This window comes from Galleria mellonella, unplaced genomic scaffold (assembly GCF_026898425.1).
Source record: "Galleria mellonella isolate WM207_F2 unplaced genomic scaffold, CSIRO_AGI_GalMel_v1 utg64, whole genome shotgun sequence".
NCBI lineage: Eukaryota > Metazoa > Arthropoda > Insecta > Lepidoptera > Pyralidae > Galleria > Galleria mellonella.
In genome coordinates this window covers 5,433,014-5,447,041 of record NW_026442133.1, presented here as the reverse complement: position 1 = coordinate 5,447,041, position 14,028 = coordinate 5,433,014, and the positions used below count along the sequence as shown (strand labels likewise).

The window sequence follows — 14,028 nt, the reverse complement described above, 5'->3', positions numbered from 1 at the left end:
AAATAACCGTATTACCTACGACAACATAAAATACATTCTCATCCAAATATTCACTAATTACTTTTTAATGAATGATTTATTTGCTATTCTAATGTGACCTCTCTTTCAATAACAATAAGAAGCTTATTATTCCTTCCATTATAAGTGCGTAGACTGTAAAATCTAATTTAAATGCTAATTTGCATAAACGATAAGGGTATAATCGTGGTAAAACAATACAGTAAGCGACAAATTATACTGGACAAATTGGGAATTAATTTTTATTTCAGTAATTTTGTATTGATGGAGATATTTTAAACATTAGCCTTGGATTTGTAAAACATTTTACCATATCCATAACGCCAGGGCTTGTGTGTGAGTTATGGTATTATGAAAAAGAGAAAACAAAACATTCGGCAAGTTTACGCTTTTAATGGCAGTTTTATTGTTCGCGTCGATATATCTGTGGCAGTTTCGTAACGTTGTGCGAGCTAACTGTTTTATCACTTTATTGCATGAGATCACATAAACTTGCGAAGGCGATGGTAATAAAATGTTACTGTAGGGAAAATACTATGGGATTGCTCATTGTGTGAGATGAAATCCACAACTATGTCACGATAAGCTAGATTTTTCCAGTTATTATTTATGTGTTTTATCCTGGATGTTACTCATCGTAGTGTAAGTATAAAATGTTTGTATGCGTGTATAGGTCTTAAAAGATAAAAGCAACTTCACTTAGCTTTTTTATTTATAATGCTTATTCGTTCAGGACGATTTTATATTTTATATATATATATATATATATATATATATATATATATATATATATATATATATATACACATATATACATACATACTAAAGATTATAGATAGGAGTTTTCGATTTTATATAATCAACACATAAATAAAATATTTTCAGAAAGTTTTTAGTTTTTACTTCATAATACTATCTAAAATTTCTAGTAACTTCATCGGAAACTTCACTTAGACGTAACTTCCTCCCCAGCCTATCCTGCCGTAGCTTTGTAAAGCGTCAAACGTTAATCACTTTGGTTGCCACACCGTTTTCATCATGAGACTCTATAATTGCTCTGTCTTGAACTCACTAATTTGCTTTCTGCTGACGGACGGTTCATTTGCAGTTTAACGAATAGGCCCAGAACATCTATTTATTAGAAGTATAAATGGAACTTCGACAAAGGTATCACGTAATTGTATCCCATTTCTTTTCAATTTGTATTCCTTTAAGCGTGATTGAGTAATGAACTTCATCATTTAATTACCGGAGCTTGTTAATTCAAATAGCCCATGTTACAATTTTACAATTACATAAAGATATTAGATTATGACATTTATTAATTAGTAATATTTTCTTTTGTATTCATTTAGAATTAATACCTAAATACCAAGATGAATATATACGTATGGGATTATAACAAACTATTCATTATTCATTCGCCTCATATTAGCCTTTAACTGTCCACTGTCGAACATAAGTCTGCCCTTTGGGGGGCTTTGTCCAGTAGTTGCTACGCTTGACAGGTGCAGGTGCTTGGCAGAGACGCTGTTGCCCATCTCTCGCCTTCTCTCAGTCGCCTCTTACGACACTCACGGGAAAGGAAGGGGTAGCCTATCTATGCTGGGACCACACGGCCACAAAGGACTAGGAACTTCGACTATAGAGGATTAAATATCTATTTTACCATCGGAATTTCAAAAAATCCTTTTAGTTTTTAACTAACTTACGTGATATAAGGAATTGAATCATAATTTGTAGCCTCTAGTTTAGGTCGTGTTTTAAAAGCTTAATCAGAACAAGTCAATATGTATGCACAAATACCACAAAATTTAATATGAAAAACTTAAGTATTCACCGGACTAATTACGTGTAAACTAACACTAGCTCTTTCTATTTTGCAATATAAAATCAAATAAACGTTAAGTGGAAACCGAGTCCATAATATGTCTACACAGTCTGTCCGCATACGAGAATTCGATTTAATTAGCTCGCTATAAACGACCACTTTAGGCGTGTGGTAACGAAATTTTATGTGAGAGTGCTCTCCTCATTTTATTTTATGTTTTATTAACGTTACTATTTAACATACTATTCAAAATATTTTGATTCTGTGCAAAGAGTATGGATTAAGAATCGAACGATTTCAATTTTTTTTAATTTAGCATTACCATTGTGAGGGGTTATGCTAGATTGTGAGTTACTAGAACAAGTAGATGAATTTGTACACCTTGAACTAATAAAAATATTTCATATTAAACTCACCGATGAGAATACAGAGAATGCCTTTATGTTAAAAAAAATATATATTTTGTGAGAATTCTGTAGTTAGCTTTGCGCTATTATATGGTAATAAAATTAGTCTATGTGTGTATAGAAAAAAATACAATGAAACTTGGTTAAGTGGGACCTGAACAAGTAAGAAACCTCCATGGCTGGAATTAATGCTCAGATCCCAACACTTTGGCAAATCAATTGTCCAACTCTGTTAGTGGGATGAAGCAAACCTCTATATTTGGGATTAGTTTTTTCGGTTTTATAGTCATAGTTCCCTCTAAAACTGAGATAGTGAGTGAATTTTATATGCATTTACCTCTGTAACTGAGACAACATCAACTTATTATCTCTCCGCACTTGGGCTACTTTGCATTTAAATTTGTTACTTACTTATTTTTATTCTACTTGCAAATTCCGCACTTAACTAATTTTGAATGTAAATGACCTTCAGTTTTAGTTTTGCTTTACTATCATACAGATTTTTGTTTGAAAAATGCCGAAACGAATGTTTAAATCGTTATCAGTACGTAAAAAACTAAAATTAATATCCGTTTATGAAAGTGGGAAGACATGCGATAAAGTCTGTGTCGAATTTAATATGCCAAAATAATCATAACTGAAATAATTTGTACTCTAACCTCTATTAATATAAATATAACTTTCTGTTAATGAGACAGATATTTCTTTATACCTGGATATCTTAAACACTGGGAAAGTGGAATAACTCTATAAGTGAAGCAAATTTACAGGTTCCTTAATGATATATGTAGGTGTAAGCCGATGCCAGATAAATATTTTTTTTTCTATGGATATATTTTTTTCTAGACATAAATTATATTTATGTAATAAATTAATTACATATTTATTCTTTCTATAATATATAAGGTTAATAAAACATTTAGTGGTCTACCGTTTACCAATTACTAATTACAGTTTCTGTAAAGTTTCCCTACAAGTCATCTGATCAAACTTTCTGGCCACGACTTCGAAACAATCAAGACGTTCAAGGGATAACAATTGGATTAGTACTGACTTTAGTTTTAGAAGACAGATTGCAGCATGTTCTTTTCTTAGAGTCAGGGATTGTTTATACTTTTATTCTATCGAATGCTTTCATGGACGAAATAAAACTTTGCAAAGGCTATTCATGGCATTTAGTCACAAAGTATATACAATAAGAAAGGAACATTATAATAATATTAGATATCATAAAGTTATAAATCATTCTTCAGCAGTTCGCCTTCAAAGTTAAAGGCAAAAACCCTTCGGTCTCGAAATCTCTCGTAAGTTTATGATACTTGACTTTATACAATAAAAATACTAGACTCTTTTATAAAACGAAAAGAGCAAGTAAAAATAGTGTATCTTACCTTGGAATAAGATTCTTCTTGTCGAGGGCCTTTAAGAAAGTCATAGAATATGCAAAGGGGCAGAACCATTATAGCAGGTTCTTTACAAAGAGTGCCTGCAGTGGCGAACAACAATGTTCCTGCTAATGTGAGCCACTGAAAAATTTCACAGGTATCTTCACTGACACTATCACTATTTTGACACTTTAGTCTCACTGTTTCAGTTTTAATATCGCAAGCATTTAACACCTTCAATGGTCCAGCTTTTCCAGCTTTCAGCAATCTACGAAAGTTCATCATAATGTGCTGTACCAAGCCATGACAGCTTAGCCTAAATTGATCACTTGTCGATATCTGTTGGTGATTGACATTATTATTAGAAATATGTCGGCATTGTCCCCGGTATCGATCTTCTCGGAGACGAATATGTTCGCTATATAGCAGAAAGCTTAGGAGAAATAAGTTGCAGGCAGCTAGATCTGCCCGGCCCACAATACCAGCTACGGCTTCCGTGTGTATAGGGTGGGCAGCGAACGTTAATCCAGCAACGGCTGTACCCACTCGTATGCAGTAAGAAGGCAGTAAGCGCCGTGCTACTGTTACGACTAGTGCAGTTGCAATGCAATGTAGTATTATATTGAAAAAATGGTAACTCCATGGCTTAAATCCAGTAAAAGCATAATTAAGTCGATATGTGGCAACGCATAGTGGTCGGTAAGAGCCGTGAGAACCAGGATCTGCGAGCGGTGTTCCCCAGAAATCGTTTTCAAATAACGCTTCTATAGGAGTGTGCCCGATGACATCCGGATTGGAGAGGATCGCCCGTCTGTAAATGAAATCGTCTTTTGAAATATATTGCTCAATATTTGATACGTTGCATTGGGAAGTTAGATTTATAGCTAAATTTATGCATTTATGGTCAGACTGGTAAAAACTTATATAAAACATACATATACTGAGAAATAATTTTATTGTTCAAAATCTGATTATCATTAATTTTAGAAAATTGTATATTAAAAAAAAAACTTTTACATTCGTTATTAAAAATTATACACAGTTTTTAATTTCAAAGCAATTAAATCATATGAACCATTGAGTTTTTTTGCAGAAAGTTTTTCTGATGTTAATTAAAGTTTGTATTTTGAATTCCGTATTTACCTATAAATAAATAATTATGAAGTTATTTCGGTATTTGCATATTTGACTTTTTGCATGATCTTACTAATGAATAATTTAAAGTATTAAAATACACTTGGCCGTGTGGTCCCGGCATATAATAGCCTATTCACCCTATTCATTCCCGTAGGTGACAAGTCAAGAAGCGACTAAGGAGGGGCAGCAGCGTCACTCTTAAAACGTCTGTAAAGCCTAACTGCTGTTGCCAACCCGCCTGCTAAATGTGGCAGCTACTAGCAAAACCCCCTAAGGAGGAGGCTTATGTTCAGCAATGGACAGTTAAGGACTTATATGACGATATATTAAATCTTTTGATGTATTCCATATGAATTATGTACAACAAAGATTTTACAATACAATAAAATACGATGACTAAAATACATTATTGTGATTAGTGAATAATAAATATCAATGTTCGTCACGTAAAACAACCCTGTTTTATAAAACGTACAGTGCGAAAGTGTAAAAAACATATCAAAAAGTGTATAATATCGGCTTGTCCAGTTGCCAGCAACAATTATTATTTTAATTCCTAAAAAAAAAAAGACAAATACGAAGAGACAATAGAAAAGAAAAAAATATACTATTATTTACTAAAATTGTAACTTTTTAATAATGATAGTCCCGACATGAATCTTACCTTGCACTTACTCAACATACGAACATGTTTGTGAGCCGGCAGAGTCTACTTTTGTTATACCTTATCTCGTCGTGTAATCGCAAAACCATCAATCAATTTAGATTTCATCCATTCATTATGGTTTGATCAATCGACTGTCATATGAAAAATAAATGGTTAACGACGGTGGTCTATTGGAAGCAATAAATTCAAGGTTTTCCTTGATATAATAATAATAATAAGACGGCAAGAAGTAGGTATGAAAATTGCTCTTTTTCATTTACACCGGTAAATGTATTTTATCATATTGAATTTATAAATTTATTCTTATGTAATAGATGCAGTGTAAAAAATTCCGTTTAATTAGGGGAACTTAGTTGAGGGATGAGCAGCCACATCTCTGTCCAAAACCCCCCAAGAGGGAGGGCTGTATTCAGCAGTGGACAGTAAATGGCTGATATGATGAGGATGAAGGCAATGATAATGATGATGATGATATACATATTTACTAATATATAATAATGTGAAAGTGAGTTTATTAGTTACCTCTTAGCGCCTTAACGGCTTAATCAGTTATCCAATATGCGATGAATAATAATATAATTAATGAAGATAATCTGTTCATGTGGATAAAGTCGTGGGTAAAAGCTAGCTTAACATATTTTTATTAAACTTTTTGTTATATATTAAATGCACTAGTCTGTACTAATATATATACTATAAATGCGGAAAAATAATTGTTTTCTTTTTTTTATTTGTGTGTTTATTACCTCTTGGTACCTTAATATCTCAATAAAAACTTAATAAAAAAATCATTATTAAGTATAGTATACATATTCTATATAGAATGAAGAATACTTTTTATTGCAGACAAAGTCAGGAATAAAACCTAGTAATAAATAAACGTAAAAAAAATATACGCAATTTTTTTGTATTCTATTTATGTTACTTACAAACGGTTCGGCGGTAACTGTTTGTATACCCACTCATAATTCGTTAAATTATGTGTTATAAACACATTAATCATAATTGTTTTGGATTTAGAATCGTAAGAAGAAGATTAAACATAATTTTTATTAAACTTAATTCAACTCATTTTTCAACTGTCATTTTTTTATGATTTTACCGCTCTACATATGAAGCAATTAGATTTAATTATACGATAAACTTTGATTATAAATGTCAAGTAAAAATTATTCATCAAATTTTATTCATCGAATTCTAGCAGCCAAATGGAAACATATTCATACAGAAACTTAAATACAAAATACAACTGAACTGAACTAATAACATTCCCGTTTTGTCCGAGATTAAAAATATAGCGGTGTTAGGCACATTCATCAGCTTTGATTAAAAAAGTTTTTCAGTATAACTTTTACGGAGTTTGGTTTTACCTTTTTAATGAAACATTAAGGTCAATACTACAAATAACTTGTACCTATGACCGTTGACACACAGTATCAATCTCTGTCAGTTTTCTATTCCTATTAAGGAGCCCCTTGGGATATTATATATTAAAAAAACTTCTGTTTTACTATCAGGTAACTAAAAATAAATATAAAATTATTTTTATAATTACTATCATTGATATCAACTAATATTTTAAAGAAGGATGATTGAATTTCTTGTTTGTAATGAATAAATATAAAAAATATTTAACTGACTTTAAAAATTCTTTTACCTGTAAATTACATTATCACTGAGTAACATGACCTGTATTTTATTTAAAAAATAAACATACGAAGCTGGGCTGAGTTGCTCCTAATATTATATACCTCTATTCAAAGTTACAACGTAAGAGTTGTTCATATTAAACTGACCAAGAAAGAAAGGGATCCGTACCCTTTATTTGCATTACGCATCAAAATATAGTGGCATATAAAGAACAAATCCAAACATCCCTCCCTAACTGTTTAATTTAAATAAAATATTTACTATTTTACCTGCGCGGATATTCGTTCAACGCAGTTTGAACTTACGATGTTTTCTTCGAATCTTTGGCCCGGTACCTTGCAATACGAACCTTTCGGTACGTAGGGCCCATTGCTGTCTAAATAATGGACATGTTTAAATGTACCAATCGCCTGTCCGGAATTGATTTTCTGAACCGTATTTTGACGCTTTCCGGCTGATGTGTGAACTCACACACCTTTGTAGTCAGTCGGACGAGCGTCTGTGTAAGCTTAGTGACCTGTGACACTACATTTTCTTGGACTCAATTTTCGTTAGTTCGACTTTATCTTCATCAAACGATCGTTGTTGCCAGTTTTGTTCTAATGTTGTACTTTAGCAATTACTTATATATATATTTATAAATATGTTAATACTATTATATCGTATTCTGTATTTAAGTGTCTATAAAAATAATATCCACAATAAAACGATGTAAATTTCAATTCAAATCATCCCACGATTGCCAATTTTTCCCGGCCATTGACTCACGCTAAACAACAACCCGCGTTACTAATGCGAGCTTCATCCTTTTATATATATACTGATCCCTCATACATTTTATCCCTTCATTTTAGATTTCGAGTGGAAATCCAGTGAAATAGGCGATTGAATAATATATTTTTATGGGGCCAAAATCGTGCTTACTATGCGAAGAAGGAAAAATCATCTCTAATATCCAGCCATTGTATTGCAAATTGTGAGAAAGACGCCTTTCCCTTCACTTATTTACATAAAAAGTTTTTGGAGTATTTTGTTCGTAAATGACTTTCGTTTCGAACTTTCTTGCTTCAAATCTTACGAAAAGATACTTATTAAATGGTAAAATTTTATTTTACAAGTTTATTGACTGTATATATTCATCCATGCATACTCGCATGGATGAACACTCAAGACTTTGTATCAACGAAAAATTTATTTTAATCACGAGTAAAGTAGTGTGGGAGCGAGACGAGAGTACTTATAAATATAATGAAATCAATAAGAACACTTTAGAATTAAATCAATAAATCCATATGTACTTATTAAATAAGTATTTATACTCGAATTATCAAAATAGGTTCTGATTTGGCGATGTGATCGCGAAACAATCATAAAAAAATATAGACAAATTGAGTATCTTCATTTTATAAATTACTTAAAGTAACAAATTGTTATAAGTTTGATCTGATCACGCTTTACTCTCTTTCCAATATGGCGACTTAATTAGCAGTATTTTTAATACTCCTTGTCATATTCGTGGAAATACGTGGGAGGTTTTATTTAATTTTAACATTAATTTCATTATTATAGCTACACAGTAATAATTACCTGTCTATAATTTGAGAATTTATTTATGTTAAAATCAATATATAGAAAGTTTTGTATTTAAATAATGAATTGTAGAGGTTATACCTATATTAAGATACTATGAAGAACAATGTTAATTAATTTTGTATTTATTATTTATTTTTGTAATAATCAATGATAATTAAAGCAAAGAAAATTTTTAACATAATTATTAATTGAAATATCATCACACCATTGATATAACTTTATGAACTGACTATAACTATGCATCTTAGCTAATATTATAAATGTTAGATTTTGTTTGTTTGTTACCTCTTGGCGTTAAATTTTGTAACAACCAATTGTTATAAAATTTAGTATACATATATTATTTGGGATAGGGTAGAACATACAAGAGGCTACTTTTTATCCTGTTTAATCAGTATAATTATACTAATCACGCGGAAAAAAAGAACAAATAAAGATGTAATTGTGTTCGTCAAGTGCGATTTATTTAATATAATTAAAAAATTACATTTTAATATATAATTTTATTATATTTTTGTTTCTGCTCGTGCATAAACATGTTTTTATTTTAAATTGCATATGAATGTAATTGTGTACACCAGTGTGTTATAAGTGTGGCTTATATATTTTAAGTATAATAATAATTAATTCGTAAGTAATAAATTATACACGGAATTGTTGACATCTTTGAATCTTGAAATTAGAATTCAAAATTAGGTAGATTGTATACTTGTTATTTGCCTAATATAAGAAAATTTTTTTCAGTCTGTTATTTTTTACAAATGAAATTATAACTAGACAATATCTGTACATAAGTTATTTAAGAATATATATAAGGGGTTTTAATAAGACTAACAGATGTCAAAACAATATTTTTTTTTAATTTTATTTATTTGTCTGTTTTTATTGTTTCGGTGTAATGTATCAAACTATTATTCCGAATTGGATGCGGTATTCCATTTGTATTCCTGAAAGTCTAATTTAAAATTTGTTTTATTTTGATACGCCATATAAAAGTGGTCTTTTAAATACTACGCATGCAAAATAAGTTTCTCTGCGTGACAGAATCCGAAATGAGGATATCCGCAAAAGAACCAAAGTGACCGACATAGCTCGAAGGATAAGGAAACCGGTTATGGGCTGGTCACATAGTTCGAAAAACCGACAACTGAAGGGGAAGAAAGATTCTTGAGTTGTAACCCCTTACGGGCAAATGCAGTGTAGGACGACCACTCACTAGATGGAGTGATGACCGCAAATGCATTGCAGGGAGTAAGTGGATGTAAGTGATTCAGGATTGTTCTTTATGGCAATCTATGGGAGATTATAGAGGTCATATTTGGCAGTGGACAGATAATGGCTGATATGATGATGATGAAAATGATGATGTAAAGTAGCGGGGAAAAGCTAGTTAATAATAGGCGTACAGTAGATGGATAGAAATAATTATTTACTACTAAACCCTTTAAACTTTAATAGTATATGCCTAATTCTACTCGTACATGTTCAAATATCCGCATGACTTGAATAGAATGTAGTCTTTTCTATGTTAAATATTATATATATTCTTATTTCATGATTATTTGTTGAAAGATACAAAGGATAACAAACATAGATCCTAAGAATAAATTATTCCATTGACTATTATATATTTAATTTCATAAAAATAGCCATTTATGCTAATATATCTCTTTTTTCCACATCGATAAGTAGATATGTTCCGTCCTGTATAATAAAATGAAACTGGAAATACGAATACTTTGCTAGGTTTTAGTTATTGGCATTTTCACTTTATGGCGAAGAGTTATGTTCCCCGAATTGTGATGTTGTTATCAATAATATGAAAATATATTAAATTCCAATACATGGCTGAACTTTCGGTCATCAGGATAAAATCACCAAACATTGTATTCGCATATTGGCAAAACTATTCGCATCACTAGTGGAATCGAAGATTGAGATAAAGTTAGGGATAGTGCGGAAGTTTTTGCAGGAAAAGTTCGGGCAGCTGCGGCATCGAGTCGTCACGTAAGCCCTCAATTACGAAACACTGAAGTGGTTTTCGGCGAGCTCTGATCCAGATAAGTTCATCGATTCTATCACCATTATCGGTCTGTAATGTTCTATGAATGAATAAGAAATATACGTGAATGCAATTACGCGAGTTCGTTCGCTTAATACAGCTTGTTCAGCGCAAAGCTGATCGTGATCGATAGAGAATGTAGCTAATTATAACCTATTGGGACGTTCGAATAAAATAAAATTATTGGATAAAAAACTTTCATACTTAGATTGCAGTGACTAGAGTTAACAGATTAATATCCTAGTAACTATAGATATATTTTGTGTATAGATAGATTGTGCGATCACAAATGCTGCTGCAGTTATCCTATTTTTCCGATGTCTGTGTTCGAGAGTTTATTTAATTTCCTAAATCTTTTTATTCTCCAAGTATTTTAGTAAATGAATCGAAGACACGATAAATACCTACTTTACTAACTACCTTAACTTAACCTTTTTTTAATTTTATTTCATTAGCAATAACCTACGGGTTTACTCAATAAAATTTCTATGCACCAACCATTAATCTATTTTGCTGTTTAAAATAATTCATTAATAAGCATCTAAACGTCTTTACAAATTTTCTATTCCACTTTGATCCGCATATTTGTGGATTCAAATATAATAATATTTGTTCTACGCCACTTCAATTCACACATCTTATGATACGATTTTCCTCAAAGGTAGAAGAGAATGTTAACTAAGAAAGAGTTCTAAAATTATGCCACATTGAAACGAATAAAATACTAAGAAATCAGAATCGTACAGAAGATGTTGATAATGTTAATACTAGAAGATTATCTTTTAACCACATGCTTATCTATGTTTTCATCAACAGGGAATACTTTAACAGGTATTCAAACCTCCTATAAGAATTACCTTATCAATGAGTCACAAAATTTTCAAGTATATTCTCTAAGATGCTAAATAAATCTGTTTTAAAAGAACAGTACAGAATACCAAGTAAGACCTTTTTTATATTAAATTTTCAAAGAAAAAATAAGTATTTTTTTATGATAGAATGGCAAACAAGCTCACGGCCTATCTGATGGAAAGTGGTAACCGTAACTATAGACATGAATGGTGCCATGTACTTAACAGATACCGTGTCATCATCATATTTCTATTATATATCTCATGCATTGCTATTTCTGAGGACTAAAGAGTTATGCCTCTGTATCCTGCAATTTCATTGCTATTTCCTACCTATTAAACCGGAACACGGCCATGCAAACACTGCTTTACGGCAGAAACACGATTGTGTCAGAGGTACTCATGTTAACGACTTTTATGTATAGTCTCCCTCTGATTTTGAGAGAACTAAAATACCCTGGATATGAGGCAAAAACCATATTTGTAACAATATGACTGCTAAGATAGATAAAAAATAACTATTAAAAATGCATAATTTAAGTGTACTCGAGTAAAAATATTTCTTCTTCTTTCTTTCAATAATAATTGTGCTAATTCTTGTAATAACCGTGTTTCCATAAGGAGACAAAAATATCCATTAGCAAATTGAAAGAGAAGAACAATTACACTTAAGTAATGAAATAAGTCTTTTTTAGAAATGGCTGTTATATTCTAAAATAATTCTAAAAATGTATTGGATCTTTAGGTAATAAAAATATAAAAGTTTTATTAAGAAACATTTATTCAATAAAGCCTGTTGGTCGCTACACGATTACTTCGGAGATAAACGTATGACCTGGCTTTTGTTGAATTTGCACAGGGCCCCTTTTTCTCAAATAAAATTTCTATACATACCTTACTAATATTATAATAAGCATCTAAACGTGTCGGACGTTCTGAACCAAAGGTAAGTGAGTTTGCTTATGTTTGTTTCAAAATAAAATTTTATATTATTCTAACTATGAAATTCCTTTTAAAACTTATACATTTAACTTTCTTGTACTCATATCTCTAATGTGTAATCCAACAATATATAACCAATTTTATAAATGATAAAATACTAACATAAAAATAATCACATGCTTTTGTAAAAAATATATCATTATTATAAGTAAATTCGTAAGAGTCTGATTGTCAATAATTTATGAAATAAAGCGAGAATGGTACTCCGGTCCGGTTAAGCCCTAAAACAACATCGCATTGACCCGTTCATATAAAATAAGATATCCGAATTTGCTTTGACCTTCCCCTCTGTAATTTCTCGAAATTCTTCTTTAAGCTTGAATTATGCTAGAAATGTGTACGAAATGTTATGAAATTATAAACGAAATACTTTTTTTTATTATTAACAATATCAATCTTATTATATAACTGTATAAGAAATTATCAGTGGCCTAACGTATTTGGCTTGTACTGAACAAAAACGTGTCCGTTGGAAGTTTGGTAGGAAAGAGTTCTTCAGGCTGTGCTAATTTAATAAAGTGAATATTTGATCGTTTGTTATAAATAGATACTAGTTAAAAAAATTATACATCATATTTACAACAAAGAATTTGTTATAATGTCATATTAAACATTGATAGACAATTTCCATTTTGTTTGTAAAAGAAAAAAAAGAAACCTAAACCTAAAATAAATAGAAATTTATTTTAGGTTCTGTATAAATAAAACAATAAAAAATTTACAGTTTTTAGATTTTTTTTTACTTGTGTTATAGGATTGCTTTTTGCCCAATTTCATTTCTAAGTCAACGGGAATTATCAGGTTCATAGATTTAATTCCCTTGAATGTGTCAAAATATACGCTATAAATGGCCGACCTTTTCATTATGTCGACTTAGAAATTTGATTTTCTTACGTTTATTTATTTCGTGATTGTAATCTTAAGTATATAATATTAATTTTAAATGGATACCTCTACACGTTCCTGAGAAAAAGGGTCTTGACAGATAGACCGATCGTCTATCAGTCTATGTGACATCGAAGTGATTGTATAAGGTTTTCTTTTAAGGTATCAAACCCCAAAAATAAACGTTAAGAAGACTTCATACGAGTATGCATCGAGTTATTAAGCTTCGGCTAAGCTCCATACCTATAGATATTTATTACCTATCGTAGCGTATCGTATCATCTGTTAATTGTCCACTGCTGAACATAGGCCTCTTGTGGGAGGAGGGGCGGGGGGAGGGGTTTGGCAACCACAGTTAGGCTTTAATGATGTTTTAAGAGGACTTTTACTGCTCATGTCTATATACCACTTTCCATCAGGTGGGCCGTCAGCTTGGTTGCCATTTTAAGTTGTATAAAAAAAACCTTGCTGCTCATCACTAGACAATGGTTTATGGTGTCGTAAGGTAACTAAGGAAACTTCATTAAGTTCCCTTAGTCA

The 14,028-nt window shown here is 31.1% G+C and overlaps 1 protein-coding gene across 1 annotated transcript in view; it reads right to left on the bottom strand.

The window, feature by feature from the left end:
• LOC113512494 (protein O-mannosyl-transferase TMTC2) overlaps positions 1-14,028 on the bottom strand; it is a 152,390-nt gene that overhangs the window by 114,115 nt on the left and 24,247 nt on the right. The window contains exon 3 of the mRNA XM_026896393.3: positions 3,648-4,452. Within this exon, the coding sequence (XP_026752194.2) occupies positions 3,648-4,452 (805 nt within the window). The remainder of the gene's footprint in view (positions 1-3,647; positions 4,453-14,028) is intronic.